The following is a 21,800-nucleotide window of genomic DNA, read 5'->3' as shown; positions in this document are numbered from 1 at the left end:
GGCTGTGAAGTGCTTGGGATCATCTTGGGATTCTTTCTTTCATTGTTTAATGAGCACAAAATTCACAAAAAGCTTCGCTAGAGATAGAGGGCTAAATTGGACAGCCTGCAAAAAAACAGGTCCAAGGATTGTGATGCACAATTTGCTGCAATGCAGGCTGCACAGCTTCTTTGTATAGCTTTCTCATGATCATGATTTATGCATGCAATTAATGCTAACTGTGCTATTCGCTGGCTGCATGCATCAGCAGGGGTACAAAACTAACAACTTGCTAGCACTACTTAAAGTTAGCTTGTACCTCTTAAAGGGGAGGTACATTGTGGCTGGAGCAGGTGTTTTTTTTTCCCTTTTTTTTTCTTTGATGGGAAAGGCCAGCATTTGTCACCCAGTCCTAACTTCCCTTGAACTGGGTGGCTTACTGGGCCCTTTCAGAGGCCAATTGAGAGTCAACCACATTTCTTTGGATGTGGAGTATCATGTAGACTTGACCAGGTAAGGATGACAGATTTCCTTCTCTAAAGGACATTAGTGAACTGGATGGGCTTTTGCAACAATCAAATTAGCTTTCAATTCCAAATTTTATTAATTGAATTTAAATTCCACCAGCTGCCATGGTGGGATTTGAACTCATGTCCCCAGAGCATTAGCCTCTAGCTTACCAGTCCAGTGACATTTTCCAGTATGCCACCATCTCCCCCACATTGTGGGAATCCTTTGTGAGCTAGGTATACATGACCAGGAAAGGCAGGAGAATAGCTGAACATGGGAACTGAGGTTTCCTAATGCTGGAGGACTTGGTCTGGAAGGTGGAAAGGAGGGACATTCCTTATCCATAGGGGGTTAGGAAGCCCTGCAGTCATGCGGTAAGAAGCGAGTGGGAGCAAATAGATGTGGAAGTCAATGCCAGGAACATGGCAAGTAGGACCTAGATGCAAAGTCACAATAAGTTTAACAATTATACGCAAGTGGGCAAGGTCAGTCAATGCTTCTTCAAATACCAAATCTGCACCACTAGACTCAGTCATCGTTCAAAATCACAAAACACGCCATCTCAGACACAACAACCTCTGACAATTAAAACTCAGAGCTAATGTTCATATGCTTCACCTCACTTCACATACATAGCACTGTTGCAAGCCTCATATCTCACAGCTTGCACACACTTCCAGCTACTACTAAACTATGAGAGCCACACTGCCCAAACATATTGAATGACACTCAAAGACGCACTTCCTTTTCCCTTGTAGGAGAAGGTCGCACATGACCAGAGGCAGCAGGAACTAACTAGGGGGGGAGGGAAGAGGCATGCCTCCATCCTTTAATCTACATAAAGGAAACAGGGGAAACATTATTGGAGGATCCACTGCTGAAGCCTTGGCCAGCAGTGGGACTGAATCCAATGAAAATGATGGCATTCTCATATTCAATCTTCCCTCTCACATCCCACTCTCCCTCATCCCAGAATCTCTTCTGAACTACAAGCTGCAGACTCTTCATGTTCCTCTTACTTTAGCCCCCTCCCGTCCCCTCACCAGAGCCTTGCCCTGTGACTTTTTACTTTTCAAATGCCCAGAAAGTGCAAACTGTCCAGGCAGTGGGGCAAGATCATGATGATGAAGACGTATACTTTATATTTCATGCTTGCAGCCACCAGTTCAGATACAGGCACTGTGCCTGTCTTAGAGGATAGCACAGAGGCAGGGTCTGCACATAAGATACCAGGCACAAATGCGTTGCATCTGTTAAGTCATTCAGAAGTCAGATGGTGAAGAAGGAAAACAGACACCAATCTTTTTCCTAAACACTAGATTTGTTTACAGGATGCAACATTACATATGTCTACCCCCTTGATAGCCAACAGCCAGGGCTGAATTTGCCCTCCTGAGTCAAGAGTGCCAAGTCAGTAAAATTTCCCAACTCTGCAAGTCCAACTTGGGAAAAAGTGCCCCAACCATATTTTCGTTCAAGGGGATCGGGGGGTGGAGGTGACAACTGGAGTCAGGCCTTCTGCCCCAGAAAGAGTGTGGAGGTAGCTACAGGGGCTGTTGGGTGCCGAGATGGGCCGTTTTCAAGGCCTGCCTCATGCTCTGGGACATCGTCCCAGCTGTAAAAAGAATAAAACTAAAAACAGAGCACTAGCCTTCACCCCTCACACCACCCAAACACTCCCCATGCCCCATCCATGCCAACTCATGCACCCCACCACCTCCCCCATGGCCTCTCATACTCAAAACACCAACCTACGCCCCTCTACCCATACCTATGGCTCCTGGTACTCTCCATGCCAACCTATACCATTCTGCCTACCCCCTATGGCCCTTCATATTCTCCATGCCAAACTGTACCCCTCTACCCACCCTATAGCCCTTTATAGCCTCTATTCCAATTCATGCCAACCCATGACCCCCACCCACTACCCTTTGACCTTACACCCTGCATGCCAACTCCCCCAGTATCCACCATAGGCAGTTTTTAGGGGCCATGCTGAGATGAAATAAAATATTCTAAGTGTCTGTTGGTGACTTCATTTCTAAAAAAAATGCAACACTTTAAAATTCCTTCAATTACTTAATCATTTATTAAAAACCAAGCATTTGTATTCATAGCCCCACATCAAAAACTTTATAACTACTTGGAGCCTCAATCAAAGTGTAAATTTATAGCCCCCCACTCCCACCTGATAATGATAGGTTGTGGAATCAGTCATGCAGCACTAATCCTATAAAAAAATTCTTTCGAGTTATCAACAGTCACAGATTGCAACTCTTTTGAGTACAATCACAGTTCTTGGTTTCCGGGAGTGGGACATGAACCCACAACCTTCTGATTCAAAGGCGAGGGTGCTATGGACTGAGCCAAAAGATAACCCTCAGACTTATGTTAACAGACAAGGTGAAATTCCAAGCAGCCACAGCAGGCTGTTTTTATTTTCAAAATTTAAAGGGCTTGGGGATTTAAATGTTTTGACAGCTTGAGTTTATTCCCTTTGTATACACATTCATGTCTAATTTTAACAATCCCAAAGGGCACCTTTCTTGTCCCAAGGAGTGCACCCTACCTCTCCAAATGACTCTGGCAGCTTTAGACCTTTTTGTCATATTTTGCATATCCCACAAACAAAAATTGCATCTGCTTGAAGGCAGCTGCACTTTTATATGTGCAGTTGCTTCCATGAACCACAGATGTGCAAACTACGACCCACCCCCAATTCACCTCCTTCACCGCCACCACCCCACCCGACCCCCAACAAGAGAAAATGGTGGATGCCAGGTTCAGGGAAGGACTTCAGGAATTGGAGCTCCAGTGCCACTTTGGCTAAGTTGGAGAGCCTTTCCATCCCTGCAAAAATTCAGGCCCCAGTGCCCCAGAAGTCCTTAACCTTAACAATGCAATTAACAAACCATTAACCATCCAGGGGGCAAGGGTAGTGCAGGTATCAGCTCACTATTGGACGAGATTGCAAAGATTTGCTGCAGAAGACTGAAAGGAGAACTTCAATGAGCAGGATCTAGAAAAAGGCTGATGGGTGTACACAATGAACACCTGCTGCATTGGAAAGCATACCAGAAAACTGGCAATGTCAAGGGGAATGGAGGAGTCCAGCAATAACTTGGCACAAAGTTTTGAGCAGAGCTTGAAGTCCATCCTTTCTAGCATGGAAGTGGGGCTAACTCCATTTACACACTTGAGGTCCCAACCATGATGCAGTATACCATGACGGATGCCGCCAATGGTCTGAGTGCTGCAATAGAAGCTCAGACTGTTGTCATGGAAAGTCAGCTTGCCTCCATGCAAGCTCTGACTGCTGATATTATGGCTGTGAATACCAATATTCAAAGGGGGCTTGTAAGATGGCATTGTGGTCCAGCAATCTGTCCTCCAATAGATTGCCAGGATTGCTGAGGCACTGCCCTGGGTTGTGGCAGTGGTGCCACGGAGCAGGTACTTGCTTAGCACTCTCAGAATTACAGAATTTGTGCCCCCAACCCGGCCATTCCGCCAGTTGCCTTGCTGTTGTCCGTTAGCCAGCTGCCCAGACTGCTGCCTCCCATGTAGAGATGCTGTATTTCGCAGCCAGGTCCTCACTGGCTCAGAGCTGCTCTAGGAAATCCTTCATGGCCACCTGCAAACTCCCCTACTGAAAGTCAGCAGCCTCCCAGCAGCCACCCTGTAGTTACTGAGGTACCTCTGGTTAGGCCACAACTAAGGTATTGTGTTCAGTTAAGTCACCACTTTGGGGAGGGTGCAAAGGTCCACGATAGGGTACAGAGGAGGTGTACCATAATGGTTCAAAGGGATGAGGGATTTTAGCTACAAGCTTAGGTTGGAAAAGCTAGCGTTGTTCTCCTCAGAGCATAGGAGATTGGGGGCAAACCCACGTGCTTGCTCTATTTTTCTCTGGCAGAATAACATGAAATCAAAGTCTCTTTCTTTGAATAGATAGCCATGACCTCCCTTATGTAACAGTGAACCGCAAACAGAGATGTTGCTGATACCTCCAGCATGATCCTGGAAGGAGCCAGATGCATAAAAGTTCATGGGTCAGCTTCACAAATGTTGGCAATGCAGTGTTTGCCTTGCTGAGGTTGGAGCTGTGGCTACAGCAGTTGGCAAATTCCAGTGACAATACCTTTAGTGAAGTGCAGGCATCACAAACATTGGTTCTCACTAAGGTTCAGGTAGGAGATTTGCTCCCTGAATACCCTGGATGGATATGGCTTCCTGCTGGAAGACCTTCTCCCCTCCATCCTCTTCTAGCAGCTTGTCCTACACTGCAAGGCATCCACTCATTCTCTCAGTCATGTTCAACTTCAAGAGGAAGACCTATTATTGCACCTATATCTGGGAGCAACTGGCTTGTGCACAAGCATACAAATTTAAACTAATCACCTTGGTACATTGCCTGTCTTCTCGTCGAGTCATTAGGGCACAGAGGAAGCCAGTTGGCCCATCAAGTCCATGCCGGCTTTCTGTAGATCATTCCAGTCAGTCCCATTCCCCTGCTCTATTCTTATGGCTCTGCAAGTTTATTTCCATCAAGTGTCTAACCAATTTCCTTTTCAAATAGTTCATTGTCTTCACTTCCACCATCCTCAAAGGCAGCAAGTCCCAGATCATTACCACTTGCTGTGAAAAAAAGTTCTTCCTCACATCCCCCTTGCATCTCTTGCTCAAAAAATTAAATCTGTGCTCTCTGGCCCTTGTACCATCAGCTAATGAGAACAGCTTTTCTTTGTCTACCTTATCTAAACCTTTCATAATCTTGTATACCTTCATTAGATCTCCCCTCAATTTGGAAGACCTACTGGTGCACCCACGTCTGGGAACAACTGGCTTGTGCAGAAGCCTTGAAATCAAAAATAAGTCAGCGCCTTTCACACCACTCCCTATAGACTTGAAAATGTAAGCGACTATGGAAAAAATATACAAACTTGCAGCATCATCCAGAAAATAAGACAGAGCTTGGGCAAAGGTAATGCAGCACATGTAATATTCCTAGGTTTCAAAAAGGCCTTCAAAAAGATATAGAGGCGCTAGAGAGGGTGCAAAAGATTTACAAGGGTAATACCAGAACTGCAAGGTTAAAGCTGTTAGGGAAGGTTTTCTCATGAAAATAAATGGCTGAGGGGTGACCTAAAAGAATTCTTTAAAATTAAAAGTCTTGATAGAGAAGACAGAGAATTTTTCACTTGTGGGGGAGGGCAAAATAGAATGGTAGGAACGCAGAACTTGATACCATAGGGAGTAGTTGAGACTCGTATTTTCAATGTATTTATGGGGAAATTAGAATATGAGGGAGAAGGAATTAGAGGATTATGTCGATCGAGTTAAATGAGGAAAGAGGAGAGGAGATTCAAGTGAAGCATAAATGCCGACATGGGCATAAATGCTGATTGGACCAAATGACCTATTGTTGAATACTCTGTGCAACTATGTTTTGAGAAATCATCCAGCAACAAAACTGCAAGTTGTTGATGATCCCATTAAATAGTGCCAGTTGGGGTAGGTGGCTGAGGTTATTTCTTGGTGCTTAACGTGTGTTCAGCAATGCAAGCTTGAGAGAGTGCCACTAGCTGAAGTGTGGAGCTCCAAAATGAGAGTGCTGCCATCAAATGAGCCTTGCATGCTGACTGATGCCACTGTCTGCCTCTTCTGCATACTTCTATTGGACATTAACTTGCGCGTGCAATAGCTTTTTTTTAACTAAAATAGCGTCCACAGCACTTTGCATCACAATTGCACATGCATGCTGCAGACACCATTTTGGATCCCTAATGGCACTCGTAGTGCCAAAAAACTGGGCATTATCAGGCCCAATTTCTCACTTATGGTCTAGAGCGATGTTAGCTTGGCTCAGGTGTCCATATATTTCTATTGAACATTCTGGGAAAATTCTAACAGATTCAAATTGAAAGTCTGTTCACATACTAAAAATTAAAGGTTGATGTTCTTTAATGAGCATAAAATATAATTCATTTTTAATGTATCATTGTAAAGAGCTAAATGAATAAGAATTGCGTAATAAAATGAAAGTTTTTACCTGCACCATGGTTCTGAAATGCATCCTACTATAATATCCTCGCCATGTTTTCTGAATGATGATTGCTATTTTCTGCAGGTATCTTTTGAAAAAAAAAAATTATATCATTAATTTTGATCTAAAATTTAAGATTTTGAAAGTTTTATATGAAAGGTAATTTTCCTAGACACCCCACGCTTTGCATGATGCAAGGCAGCAATGGCACATCAAGAACAAAATTGTCTTGCAAAAACTCAACAAAGTGCTATGCTCAAATGGCAACTCTTGCTTTCGTGACACTGTAGGCAGGACTTTTACCCATAGATGGGGACAAACACAGAGGTGAGTTGCTGTGAAAATTTGTGTCACTAGCCAGCATGCCAGTTTGCCATCACCATTGCTGGCATTTTCCTGGAGGAGGATCAGCGGCTGAAGTACCACCTGCCAACAAGCAGTGGGTAATGAATTAAAGGCACTTAAAGGCCAATTGTCAGAGGATGGCTGGAATTTTCTAGTGGGCCTGCGGGCTCATTAAGGAATCAGGGTTGAGACCAGCTGCCTAGTGGCAGTCTTGCAGTGGTAGCTGGGGTTAGGAGTGGGGGCAAGGGGACAGAGAGGGTGTGCATGGGTCCAGGCAGGCTGAGGCCCCCCACTGCTTGCCTGGCTTCAGATGCACACCACCACCTTGTGGAGGGGTGTTCCCTTCACAATAGTGGCCCACCAGCCAAGGTCATTTTTTAATTTAGAAATTTTAAAATGTGCAGAGAGGACACCTCAAAATGGAAGTGCTCTATGTCTTACTCAAACTGCAAGCTTCATTGCCTTCCAAGCTGGAGGGCATTGTACTGGCCCTCCAGTTCCAAGAGCCTGCTGTCCTTAACTGGAGGGCGAGCCTGCCCTCTAGCCACTAATTGGCCTATTTGAGGAAAATCACTGCCAAGTGACTGTTTCCCCATTTGACACTGACGTTGGGTAAAATCCTCTCCTAAGCTGTCAATGATGCAGTTTTTCAAGATGCCATGTTACCTCTAGTATAACAAGCTTCCTAGGTTAGGTAAGGAAATTTCATAGTTGACCATGGAATGATTGCTCATGTATTTGTCATGAAATAATGCCGTTATTTAGATTTTTTTTAATTGCTTTTTCAAGTTTATTACCAGTAAATTGGTTCTCTTTACTTATGTAAAGTTTTGTTTTATAATTTTCTTCCCTGGTTTCCCACCCTGTGGTCTTTTCATACCACACACCCTTCTTGGCTGAAAGCGTAGACTAGAGAACTGCTACAAAGCTTTCATCAATGCTGCTATTTAGCCAGGCCTTGGGAGGTGTGCAAGAACAAGCCAGATGACAGGTTCATTGACTTTCCTTTCCTCCTTTTGGGCCTGCCTTGGAACGCAAAGCTGAGATTGAGAACCCACCATGTAAGGAAATGCAGATGTAAATCCCATCACTGTATTACTTATTTATAATACAACACGTCATTAAAATTAGAAAATCAAAAGAAAATAATAGCATTAGGCCAACTTGCATAATGGTGCGATAAAGGCAAAATACTGCAGATGCTGGAAATCTGAAACAACATTCTGAAGAAGAGTTTTATGGATTTGAAACGTTAACTCTGTCTTTCTCACCATAGATGCTGTCAGACCTGCTGAGTTTTTCCAGCACTTTTTGTTTTTGTTGCATAATGGTGCACTATATAACACAATCATTGTTCAGCAACAGTTGAAAATTTTCTCCAAAAATTTGAGATACTGGGGCTATTTCCAACAACAAAACTTATATGTAAATAGTGTCTTTAATGCAATAAAATGTCCCAAAGTGTATCATAGGAGCATTACAAAACAAAACATGACATCCAGTCACATAGCGAACATTAGGCCAAATGACAAAGGCTTGGTTAAAGAGGTAGGTTTTAAGGAGGGTCTTAAAGGAAGAAAGCATTGTGAAGGAGTGGAGAGATGTACCAAGGGAATTCCAGAGCTTAGCTCCTAGACAACTGAAGGCGTGGCCACAAATGATAGAGCAGCTAAAAATCAGAGATGCTTGAGAGGTCAGAATTAGATGAGTGCATATGGCTTGGAAGGTTGGGTGAAGGGAGGGCTGGAGGAGATTACAGAGAAACGGAGGGGAGGCGGCCATGGAGGGATTTGAAAACAAGGATGAGAATTTTAAAGTCAAAACGTTGCTTGACCAGGAGCCATGTTGGTCAGTGAGCACACAAGGGTGAAAGGGAGAATGGGAGATGTTGAAAGTTAGGATACATGCAGTGGAGTTTTGGATGACCTCAAGTTTATGGAAGGTAAAATGTGAGAGACTAACCAGGAGAGCATTGGGATGGTCAAGTCTAGAGTTAACAAGAGCATGAAAGAGGGTATTCAGCAGCAGATGAGTTTGAGACAGGGGCAAAGTCAGGCGATGTTACTGGGGTGGAAATAGACAGTCTTAGTGAAGGCACGAATATGTGGTCAGAAGCTCATCTTGGGGTCAAGCATGACACCAAAGTTGCAAACAGACTGGTTTAGTCTCAGGCCGTTGCCAGGGACAGGGATGGAGTTGGTATTTAGGGAACAAGGTTTCAAGCGGGAACTGAAAACACTGGCTCCAGCCTTCCCAATATTTAATTGGAGGAAATTTCTGCTCATCCAGTACTGAATGTCGGACAAGCACTGTGATAATTTAACAACAGTGGAGGAGTCAAGAGTGGTGATGTTAAGATAGAACTGGGTGTTATCAGCATACGTGCGAAAACTAACAATGTGCTTTCTTTCAGATGATGTCGCCAAAGGGCATTTTGTAGTTGAGAAATAGGAGGGAGCCAAGGATAGATCATTGGAGGCCACCAGGGGTAACTGTCTGGGAGCAGGAAGAGAAGCTATTGCAAGTGATACTCTGGCTACGATTAGCAAAGTAAGAATGGAACCAGGTGAGAGCAGTCCCACCATACTGGAGGACAGTGGAGAGGAATTGGAGAGGATGCTGTGGTCAACTGTGTCAAAGGCTGCAATACTGGAGGCTAAGCAGACATTATTTTTTAATAACTATGAAGGGTCTGATGAAATGAATTGGGAAGGACCATTTTTTTTGGTTGAGGAGTGAGTGATGAGATGTAATCAATTTAAAATTGAGAGTAAGGGAGTGAGGAGAATGCTTAGGGAAAAGTTCTTTACATGGCAGGTGGGAGCATGGAATGCTTTACAGGAGAGAGGATTTAAAGTAGAGATAATAGAAGTTTTAAAATAAAGCATTAATTATTTGAAGATGTGACTTGCTCCAATAAATCAAAAAATGGTAAACTTCTGTGATCCTACACTGCAAGTGGTCTTGATAACCTTTTGTAATAAAAAAATTACAGGAAATACTCAGCAGGTCAGGCAGCATCTGTGAGAGCAAAGCAGAGTTAACATGTCAGGTCTGTGACATTTCATTAGACCTGGGGAAAGTGAATAATGTAATAGGTTTTGATCAAGTGAAAGGGGAAGGTGGAAGGAGAACAAAAGGGAAGGTCTATGATAGTATTGAGGGCAGAAGAGATTAAAAGCTTTCATGGTACAAAAGCCAAAGAGAGTGGAATGGGTGAAGTAAAGAAACAAAAGATGTGTCTAAGATGAAGCGTGAATGGCTGGATAGCAGCAACCGAATGTAGAGGAATAAAGGTGGAAGACATAAGAGAAAGAAAGAACCAGTAAAAAAAAGAAACATAACGCAAAATGAGGACAGCGGTTATGATATAAAATTGTTGACTTCAATGTTGAGTCCAGAAGGCCGAGTCAAAAAATTAAGTGCTATTCCTTGAGCTTGCATTGAGCTTCATTAGAACACTTCAGCAGGCCAAGGACAGAAAGGTCAGAGTCAGTACAAAGTGGAGAATTGAATTGAGATAAGAGACAAGAAGCTCAGGGGCATGCTTGAAGACTGAATGGAGATGTTTCACAAAGTGGTCACCCAGTCTGCGTTTGGTCTAGCCAGTGTAAAACAGACCATGTCGTGAGTAGTAAATACAGTATACTAAATTGAAAGAAGTACAAGTAAATTGCTGTTTCACTTGGAAGGAGTATTTGGGGCCTTGTATTGTGAGAGGAGGTAAAAGGGGAGGTGTTGCATCTTCTGCACTTGCATGGAAAAGTGCCACAGGAAAGGAACAGAAAATGCTGGAAATGCTCATTGGTCAGGCACCATCTGTGAAGAGAGAAACCAGAATTAATGTTTCAGGTCTGTGATCTTTCATCAGAACTGAGGAATATTGGAAATACAGAAGATTTTGAAAATGGATGGATGGAGTCAGTGGGAGCAAACAAAAGGGAAGGTCTGTGATAAGGTGGAGGGTTGTTTTGATAATCTTTTTCAGTTTTCAGATTATAGATGCTGACTAACATGCTTATATTTCCACTTTCTGTTTTTATTTTATTACATCCTAGACATGAATTCCAAGTGCTATACATTTGAAACATCAAGGTCTCGGATTGAAGTAGCTCCTTCGCACTGAGCTTCAGTGCACTAGACTATCATGGTTTTCCAAAGAGCGATAGTCAGTATTAACCTATCTGTACTTATCTTTTTTTAAACCAATTAAATTCACATTAGATTTTAGGACAACAGTTCAAACTGCCCAACTTAATCAATACTCTGTTCAAGAAAAAGACATTCCATTCTTTCTTCCACATTAATTATAGACCAGTAACACACACAGCTTGAGTATTGTATAAATCAGGTACAAAGTCACTAAAATTGAATTTGAGCATAGAGTGTGAGACCACCCAAGTATAAGCGTAAATAATATAAAACTAAATTTGGAAAGTTGCCAGTTAGTCCGAATTTAATTATAAATCGTTTTAATGATATAGGAATCTGGCTGTCTCATTTATAATGACCAGACTAGTATGCTAATGTCAGGAGATCTCCATAATGTGATCTCTAACCCAGGCAGCCAATCATTATGGCCTTCCCAGCAGTGGCAATGCTGCACACAATTCTGCCATGTAGGAAGGTTCTCCCGACCAGATGCTGCTGCGCATTTCTTCTGGGATCTTCTGATCCCAGCTGTCACAGAAATGCACAGCACAGCGTCCCCGGGGAACTCTGTTGGAGCAGAGTAGTGATGGTGGAAAACAGGACATGTCCTTTTTTACGGCACTACCTGCCGTATTCTGTCTGGCAAATTTATTGGTCCAGTCCTTGAGTGGATGGGTGCGCAGGTGGATGAGTGAGTGGATAGTCGGATCGGATCGGATTGGGGGGGGTGGGGGTTCAGTTTGCCCAGGTGTTAGACCAGGTTTTAATCAGCCTAATATTTCCCGGATAACTATCCAGTTAAGTACTGCAGATCTGTCTGAAGTCTCTTACAGAAGTATTTGGCAATAATCTAATTCATGTGCAGCTATATCTCGATGGAAACACTTCTCCAGTTGCAGCTTCTGCAAAGCAAAGGTCAGAGGTGATAGACATGTGCATTTGCACCTTAGAAATTCCAATCAAACCAGCCTTCTGCATCTTGCCTGTACACAAGGATTCTAGAAGGATGCCACAACAAAGCTCCTCACATTCCTGCAGCCAGACCTGCAATACAATTCCAAAATATAGGTGGCTCTGTCATAGGCTGAGAAGATTAGAGCTGCACTGAAATTATGTGCTAGAATCCTCAAGGGCAAATGTGAAACATCTATAGTCACATCATATAGTGTACATATATAGTATCTATTATAAATGCAACTGTTTAAATTTCTAATAGAAAAAAGTTGAAAGAAAAGTGTGACAAAATCTTGACAAATAGGTGTGATTGCTGGCAATATTATAGATGTAGGATTAATTAGGTTGACTGTACCTGATATGTGCTCGAACCTTAAACCCTCTGTAACAGCTCTGGATTTTCACAGCAGCACAATGTTCTCTTAATCGGTTTTCTTCTGTAATCCTGAAATATGTTTATTCGATTACAGATACATTATAGCAAATTGAAAAAAACCAAACTGCCTTTCTTATATACGTAATAAAAGCAAGAGGTTTGTTCAGAAAATCTCCCATAGTAAAGAATACAGCTATATTAAAACTAACCACACATTTTAAACACAATGTAGGTGGGTTATAGATTTAGCAAGTGTGCTCAGCTGCACCTTTAATCATGTAAAAGGGCGGAACTTTGATGCTTCTCATGCTGCCTGTGACAAAGATCAGCAGAGCTTCCTCCTCCATCTAGGTAATGGCTTGCAGGGAGTGTTTCTTCTCCAATGCTGGTCCTCACCTGGCTATGTTGTGTACTAGTTTGTTTTGCAGAAAAACCAGGAATGGGTTAGTGTGCAGTTCTTGTAAAGGGTTGTGTGCATGTGTGAGCTTCATATTGTGCATGCTGAGAAGGAAAAGCAGTAAGTTGGGAGCAGCTAGGGAGGTCTTAATGTGCAAGGACATGGGTGGAGCGTGAAATGTGACTGAAGTGAGGAGAAGCATGGTTGAGGATGCAGAGAAGGGCGAGGTAGGGAGTACTGTGGGTCTCATGTAAAATAAAGTTAGCAAGACATCACTTGCACCCTAGCTTTCAGATAATGTTCTGGGGATCATGCTTCTTACATTTATGTTCTTTGCCACCACCCTCAAGGCCTACTACAGTGTTTGCCTGAATATCCTTCCCTCAGAAGAAGAGAGCCTATTTCCAAGACCCCCGACTGCTCCACCAAACATCTGCCACTGCATCACTAAACTTTGGAGCTCAACATGGGACACTCACACCCAAAATTCCAAAATCAGAATAATTTTAATAGTTAATTGACATTCTGCTTTAAGGGGTGCAAGAATGCTATAAATCTGCCTTCCAAATTGATAATTGGCAGCTTGCCACTGATTCAAAATAGAGTCAAGCGAATAATGTGTTAAACTTTTCGATGATATCATTGGGAAATATCTCTGATCGCCCCACCTACCACCCACACTATTTCAACTGAAAGTTTAAATTTGATCGAAGGTGACGCGGTGAATCAGTGTTGAGGGTGTCAGAGGTCGCAGGGGTGTTGGGGGAGTCTGGCTCTTTATAATAGTTACTCAGAAGTTAGAAGAGGTTTTAATTCTTCTAACTTTTTCTGACTAACTATTGGTACAACCCTGGTGGAATCATCCGAAGACTGCAATTTAAAATGGATTCGGATGGTTCCCAGTGCAGCGCAATTGTCCAGAGGAAGTGTGCACTTCTGGGCAATTGTCATGCAAACCCTTACCTGGGAACTTCCAAGGGATTCCCCAGTGCAGCTTTGGGGTATCCGCCAAATCCGACGCTGGGGAGCGCAGAAGTCATGGGCCCACATCTCCATCTCTTTAGTGAAGTAAGACCACCTGTTGTTTTATGATCTTACCTTTCTAGTTGTTATCCTTTCAGTCAGCATGGCCCCAACCTTTTAAGGGTAATAGACTCCATGTTTGTTTAAATCACATTTATCCCATTTTCTACAATTAAACTTTAATTCCTAAAACCAAAAGCTATACTCTAAAACACATGAATCATGAACTAGATATTCGCAACAATGTATAGTCAGAATGCCACATCACTCGCTACTGCACTACAGTCCGTGTATCAAACTAACAATGTATCAGTGTACAGTACATGGTGTGAACTGAGAAATAAATACCAGAGCTTCATCGAATGTGAGGCCAAAGGTGTGCTTATTTCAAACTTCTGGGAATCACAAGACAGAAGACAGTGGCATCAGGTCACCCAAACATCATAAACAAAATAAATGCTGAATTAGATTGAGAACAAATCAGCCTGAACTATTGCCAGGGAGAGAGAAAAAAAAAGAGTGAATTGTGCAAAAATGAACTGGCCACAGTCGTGCAACTCCAGTTCAGGATGAATTAAGAGGCTGATGATGTCATAGAAGCATTTGAGAAGTTTCAACAAAACTGCAGACGTAGCTTTCTAAATGACACTCGTGAAGAGGAAAGGGTGAGCTCATCCTTTTGTGGGCAGGAAAGGTTTAAACTTGTTTAATAGCTGGGGGGTGAATGAGGACTACAGTAAAAACCCGGACAAATTATAAGAAAATCAGCACACATTTCCAGTGAAACTCCACCAATATGAATTTCAAAGCCAGGGGCAGGAACCAGGTAAAACTGTTGAAGATTTCTTATCACGATTGAGGAATGAAGCCAGCAAGTCAGAGAAATGGATGAAAGGCTGGTAGGTCAGCTCATTTGGGGCTCTACACACCCTTATGTACAAAAAGCTCTAATTGGACAGGACAAGCGTAGTATATCACAGGCTGTAGACGCTGCCAGAACACACAAAGCCACCACAGAGGTTGCCTGACCTGCTGAAAATTCCCGGCACTTTTACGTCCACCAGAGGAGGTAGGTGGAAGTAATGTTTTCACCCCAGTTTGTTATTCTGTTTGTAAACAATATATCTCAAAAATTAATGGACAGGTTTCAATGAAATTTAGTACACAGATAGAGGATGGCCCAAGGAAGAACTGATTAGTTTTTGCCAAAGATGCAGATCAGGATCCTGGAATTTTTTTTTAAAAAAGGATCCATCAACATTGGGAGATAGAGTAAATTGACTTTTTTTATAAAGAATGCTGTGCATTGTTTTATTTATAATATTATTGATTGTTTTTGAATGTTGTGGAATGTCTCAGCTGCTATGGTACAATTATCACAGCTGTCAAAACATGAGCAGAGTTTTCAAAGCAAGTTGTTTGATGTGGATTGGCCTGAAGCCTCCTCAATGAGAAGGAAGCTCCGAATAAAAATATTTATTTTTTCAGCTTTGTAGTTAAAGAGCAGCAAACAGTTAGGGAAAAGCCTCAAGAAGAGCTGTGCAATTGTAATAACATTGAGTTAACACAGCATGGCAGAGGTATGCGCTCTGCTGAGTGCCCTCCTCACTTGTCTGTTTATGTTTCAGATTTTCACCATTTCTAATACTTTGCTGTTCAGAAAAATTAGAATCTTGATTTTCCCAGCTTGTTGTGCTCAGCTGGTTAAGGCAGTTTGGTGAGTCATGCAGACAGGGAAGGTTCCAAACTTTCTGTGAGCTTGTATTGAGGTGCCTGTTCTCTGCTGGGGTAGATGTAGGAATGCTACAAATATCCTCAGTGCTCTGGCTTCAGCCAGGGTTCCTACCACTGAACACTATCCAACAACCTATTTGAAAGTACAAGTGAGGCTGATTTCTATGACTATACAGTTTCAACCATGCAGGACAGAAAAGCTTGCTTCACCATTAGGAGAAAAATGGAGACTTAAACTTTATGATTGACAGATGCAGGATAAAGGGTGTGAGATCACAGTTAAGAGAGAGAAATCAAAGAAATCAGATGCCAATATAATAAGTATGAACTTTTACTTTCAAAGTTTAGCAGAATGAAGAAAACTTTGATACAACCATAATGTATAAGTTGATTTGTTTTGACCTTCAGATTACTGATCAATATTACAATAATAAAATGATATTATAAAATTGTAAATGTCGGATCAAAAGGGACTGCAGGAAAGAATGGGATGGACCCAAAATAAATGTATAAAGATACAATCCCACCAGTTAAGTTGGCACCTCCACTATATACAACAAACATGTGGAAATAGACAAATTTGATGGTTTTGGCAAATTGTTCAGGGTTGTCACTTTCTAAAGGGGGAGGGGGTTGAATCTTCACCATCACTATATCAATAAGTTAAAAATTTCCACAGACTAAATCTGTAAAACAAAAACAAGCAATTTATAACTGTTCCCTGAACTGTGAAGTGAGTCATGCCACTTTCACTGAGAAAATTAGGTGATGTGTTAAATCACATGTTGCAAAATGCCACCCAAGTTTGCACAAAGACTGACTTTGCTACATCCCATGAAAGAATAAAAAGAAAAATCTTCTGACCTTATAATGGAGGGAAGCTGAAGATGATTGGGCCGAGGACACCACCCTGATGAACTCCTGTAGTGAAGTCCCAGGGCTGAGGTGATGGCTTCTAACAACCACAACCAACTCTCCATAACAAGTGGAGAGTTTTCCCCGATTCCCATTGACTTCAGTTTTTCCTGGGGCTCCTTGATGCCACATTCAGTCAAAGGGCAGTCACTCTCACCTCAGCACTTGAGTTCAGCTCTTTTGTCCATGTTTGGACCAAGGATGCAATGAGGTCAGGTGCTGAAAGGCCCTGGTGGAACCCAAACTGAGCGTCACTGAGCAGGTTATTGCTGTGTAAGTGCCGCTTAATAGTGCTGTCAACAACTCCTTCCATCACTTTGATGATCAAGAGTAGACAGATGGAGAGGTAATTGGCCCAGTTGGGTCTGTCCTGCTTTTTGAGGACAGGCCATACCTGGGCAATTTTCCACATTGCTGGGTAGATGCCAGTTTTATAGCTGTACTGTATGTTTGCTACCTTCCAATCCACAGGGTACATTCTAAAATCTAGGGAATTCTGGAAGATAAAAACTAGTGGATCCACTATTTCTGCGTCCAGAGGATTTATTAGGTTTTAGTCCCATTTATTTCTCCTGTACCATTTCTTTACTTATATTGATTTCTTCAAGTTCCTCATCCCTACTAGACACTTGGTTCCCCATTATTTCTGGAATGTCTTATGTGCCATATACTGTGAAAACAGAAACAAAGTATTTGTTTAAAGTCCTTGCTATTTCTTTATCCTCCACTATGATTTCTTCAGTCTCTGCTTCTAAGGGATCCATGTTTTCTTTCACTAACCTCTTCCTATTTGCATACCTATAGAAGCTTTCACAATCTGTTTTTATATCTCTTGCTAGTTTACTCTTGTATTCTATTTTCTCTTTCTGCAATTTCTCGGACATTCCTTGCTGAATTCTAAAGTTCTTCCACTCCTTGGCTAACTATTTTTTAGCAATATTATAAGCCTCTTCCTTTAATCTAACACTATCTTTAACTCTTACTGTTAGCCACAGTTGGATTACTTTATCCATGGGGTTTCTATTCCCCAAGGGAATGTATAATCACGATGAATTATGGATTAATACTTTAAATGTTTGCTATTGCTTTTCTACCATCATATCTTTTAATCTATCTTAGCCAAATTACCCCTCATACCTACATAGTTTGCTTTATTCATATTTAGGACCCTACTTTTGTACTTAAGTAAATCACTCTCAAACTCAATATAAAATTCTATCATATTGTGATCACTCTTCCCCAGAACCTTTTTACTACAAGTCAGTGGGAATCAGGGGGAAAACTCTTCACAGGAAGATGGTTATGGTTGTTGGAAGTCAATCATCTCAGTTCCAGGACACTGCTAAAGGAGTTCTTCTGAGTAATGTCCTAGGCCCAGCCATCTTCAGATGTTTCATCAACGACCTTCCCTCCATCACAAGGTCAGAAGTAGGGATGTTTGCAGGTGGTTGCACAAAGTTTAATACCATTTGCAACTTCTAAGATACTGAAGTAGTCCATGCCCAAAAGCAGCAAGACCTGGACAACATTCAGGCTTGGGCTAATAAGTGGCAAATAACATTCACACCACACAAGTGCCAGGCAATGACCACCACCAAGAAGGGAGAATCTAACCACCTCCCCATGACATTCAATGGCATTACTATCGCTGAATCCCCCACGAACAACATCTTGGGGGTTACCATTGACCAGAAACTGAACTGGACCAGCCATATAAATACTGTGGCTGCAAGAGCATGTCAGAGGTTGGAAATTCTGATGCAAGACACTCGCCTCACCTCCTTTGATCCACAAAGCCTGTCCACCCTCGACAAGGCACAAGTCAGGAATGTGATGAAATACTCTCCTCTTGTCTGGATGAGTTCAGCTTCAGCAATACTTGGAAGTTCAATACCATCCATTACAAAGCAGCCTGCTTGATTGGCATCCCATCCACCAACTTAAACATTCACTCCCTGCACCACAGTGGCAGCAGTGCATACTATATACAAGATGCGCTGCAGCAACTCACCAAGGCTCCTCAACAGCACCTTCCAAACCCATAACCTCAGTACCTAGAAGGACAAGGGCAGCAGATGCATGGGAAGACCACCACTTGCTAGTCCCTCTCCAAGCCACACATCATCCTGACTTGGAACTATATCACCATTCTTTCTCTGCTGCTGGATCAAAATCCTGGAACTCCCTTCCTAGCAGCCCAAGTGTAATAACACAGGTGTACCTGCACTAGGTGGACTGAATGGTTCAAGAAGACAGCTCAATTCCATGAAAGAATTTTTAAAAAACCTCCTTTCCATTTATGTTTCTCTTCTAAAAGTATCTTGAATATTTAGTTCTATACCTTGATCACTCTGCCTCGTTTTGAATTTAAATTGAGTCTTCCCACTTCATTCCACAACCACCCCCCCCCTCCCCCTCTCCCTCCTCCTCCTCCTCCCCCCCTCCCCCCCCTCCTCCCCCCCTCCCCCCCCTCCTCCCCCCCCCCTCTCCCCCCTCCTCCCCCCTCCCCCCCCTCCTCCCCCCTCCCCCCCCTCCCCCCCCTCCTCCCCCCCCTCCCCTCCCCCTCCCCTCCCCCCTTTCTTTAGGCTTTTAAAGCCCTCTGTACTGCCCAAGTTCTTCAATTCTCCAGGGCACTGCTTCCCACCCACTTGAAATACAGCACATCCCAAAGGACCAGCTCTCTTGCCCCAGTACTGGTGCCTGTGCCCTATGAATCAAAACCCCTGCTTCCCACACAACTCTTTCAGCCACACATTTAACCTTCTAACCTGATTTCCCTTTACAAATGTGTGCCTGGCTCAGTAACAAGCCAGAGATTATACCAGATTTCCAGCATCCGCAATATTTTGCTTTTATATTATTATCCGTGAGGTTGTGTATGTTCATTACAAATAAATACTAAACTTGGATTCTGGGATGTTGATATCCTGGATAAACTCCATTTCCCTACTCAAGTAGGGAGCACCCATCACGTGTGGCATACAAAGAGATGATATTCGGCATCACACTTATGCTAGATTATCCTGATCAAAATATTTACAACCAGTAAACTTTCTAAAAAGCAAAGCGTACCACAGCAGCGAAACTCCAATACAATCAGATACCTCTATTGTATTTACAGACAGCCATCGCTCAACTTTTCAGTTCTGTTGTTTTTCCTCTACTTTTGAAACTAATTGGGTTCATGAGCGGACAGGATGTTAACTATACATATATACAACTCATACCTTAACAGCATTAAATGTGCTGCTTCTACCCTTTCACAAAGTGGTTTCTCTCAGTTTAATTTCGGACAATGTACCTACCAGTTCTTACTGAAATATGCCTCATTCAGTCCCTGAAGCCTCACCCTCAGCGCCGCCAGAGTCGCCATCTTTAGTTGTGGCCGTTGCTATGGTTACCGGGAGAGTCCACACTCCGTCTCCATAGCTCTGAATAGCGGCTGGAAGAAACAGGCTAATTACTCGAATCTAGTCATGGCGTTGTCTGATTTTTTTTTTTAAGGATGCAAACGCATACTTTCTAACCGGCCGCCTGGCTTGGATGAAACGTGAAGAAAGACCAATGTGAGCCCAGTTGAATGGTTCGAGCCTCCTTCCGGTGGATGTTTGCTTTTTTTCTTCCCGTCGTCCCTCGTGCCGGGCATGGTGGCGCCTGGAGTTCATTAAAGGCAAATGTCTGACAGTTGTTTATTATCATAATTACAGTAACCGACCCCCCCCTCCCCACCTTCGTTAAAGTACCTTGGATGTTCGCTGCGACTAACAAGCAAGCTCTGCGTAACCCGGGCGGTGGCTGGTGAGTACTCGCTGATGGGCAGGCAGCCGGTTTACCGTGCGATGTTTTGGCATCTTTTGGTTCACATGGGAGTGCACAGCCAGGGAAGGGGAGGCCCCGCTGCCTGCTTTGCTGCTCCTGTTTGTAAATAACTTATGTCGCTCATACGATCGGCGGGGGGCGATTTTATTAATAGTAATATTGTATGTCTGTCCTTTTCCCCCCACCACATGATCTTTGCGGATCCTGTGGGCCTTGTAGTGTTTATTATTATCAGTCAGTGTGGAGGAAACGAGGCAATCCGCATGTGTTGTGCATGCAACCTCAGAATTTCTTCCTGTTTATTGGGATTGTGTTTATTGGTCACATCTCAAGAGGTGGGGGAATATTTCTAAAAAAGTTTCTTCTAGGTGTTTGATAGAGGAAAAAAGTACAATATATACACACTAGTGACAGCAATCAAAGTGTATGAAAGCAGGAAAAATGGATTTCTGAAAACTCAAAATTATATGATTTTCTCATGATATCCATGCGTCACTTGGGGAAAGAACTAGTGTTGTCATTTGGGGAGCATAAACTATGATGATCTTTGTTGCTGGGTATGTATCAAGAATATGTATTCCTTGTCTATAGTTCGATAGATCAATAATCTTTATTTGAAGTCAAATTCTGAGTAAGAATGGAAAGACAATTTTTTCCACTTTGCTGGAATGTAGGTCAAAAGATAAGTTAGTTGAGAAAAGACAGTAAAGTGTCCCTATCGGAGTAGCCTTTAAAATTCCTTAAAGGAAATGTACACTCCGAATATAAGCATTTTAAAAATTATGTTGAAGTGTGGTCATATTACTTTCAACACAATGTTGTTACTTTAAAAAAGAAAACAGAAAATGTTGGAAATACTCTACAGGTTTAGTAGCACCTGTGGAGAGAGAAACAGAGTTAACATATCAGATTCAGATGAAAGGTATTCAATTTGAAGCACTAACTCTGTTTCCCTCACTACAGATTAGTATTTACAACATTGTCTGCTTTTATTCAGATTTCCAGCATTCACAGTATTTTGCTCTTGTATTGTTACCTTAAAGCTTCTGTGGCTTTGCATACAATCAGGACCAAGTGCAGTGTTGGAAGATGGGGGATAATCAGCCTAGGGCATGAAGATGAATTCAGTCAGTATTTAAAATTGTATGCCCTGTCATTTTTATATACTTCAATTGTAAATTTTTGTACACAAATTTATAATGGAAACTGCATATGTAAACGTTCATGCTGTAATTACATCCTCTCGCTGGTGGTCTTGCTGAGGTGTTATCAGGATATAACAACTCTAGCAAGGGTGTTTTACTGTCCATCCCCTTGATGTTCTGAGAAGCTGATGCCAGGTCTTCTAATGACTGTTTTCATAACTGTATGGCTTGCTAGGCCACTTCAGGGGAGGTAAAACTAGACAGTGTGTACGAGAGTCATAAGTGTGGCAGAATTCCTTTCCTCCAGGTCTAGGACATCATTGAACCATTTGCTAAGGTCGCAGCCTCTTGGCTATTTTACGTGATGCTGGCCCACAAATTACTCATTTTATTGGTATCAGCTAG

General features: G+C 42.5%; 2 protein-coding genes across 9 annotated transcripts in view; one reads left to right on the top strand and one right to left on the bottom strand.

The window, feature by feature from the left end:
- The window catches only part of spata17 (spermatogenesis associated 17), a 375,661-nt gene extending 355,628 nt beyond the window's left edge, over positions 1–20,033 (bottom strand). The window contains exons 1-3 of the mRNA XM_078557087.1: positions 19,737–20,033; positions 12,342–12,431; positions 6,542–6,623 (exon numbers count right to left, since the gene is read on the bottom strand). Coding sequence (XP_078413213.1) covers positions 6,542–6,623; positions 12,342–12,431; positions 19,737–19,804 — 240 coding nt within the window. The 5' untranslated portion in view covers positions 19,805–20,033. The remainder of the gene's footprint in view (positions 1–6,541; positions 6,624–12,341; positions 12,432–19,736) is intronic.
- gpatch2 (G patch domain containing 2) overlaps positions 19,996–21,800 on the top strand; it is a 287,662-nt gene continuing 285,857 nt past the window's right edge. For all 8 annotated transcript variants that reach the window (XM_078557086.1, XM_078557080.1, XM_078557079.1 and 5 more), the window contains exon 1: positions 19,996–20,229. In XM_078557086.1, coding sequence (XP_078413212.1) covers positions 20,180–20,229 — 50 coding nt within the window. In that variant the 5' untranslated portion in view covers positions 19,996–20,179. The remainder of the gene's footprint in view (positions 20,230–21,800) is intronic.

Source organism: Cetorhinus maximus, chromosome 14 (assembly GCF_964194155.1).
Source record: "Cetorhinus maximus chromosome 14, sCetMax3.hap1.1, whole genome shotgun sequence".
In the NCBI taxonomy this organism is placed as follows: Eukaryota; Metazoa; Chordata; class Chondrichthyes; order Lamniformes; family Cetorhinidae; genus Cetorhinus; species Cetorhinus maximus.
This window is presented reverse-complemented; position numbering and strand designations above follow the sequence as displayed.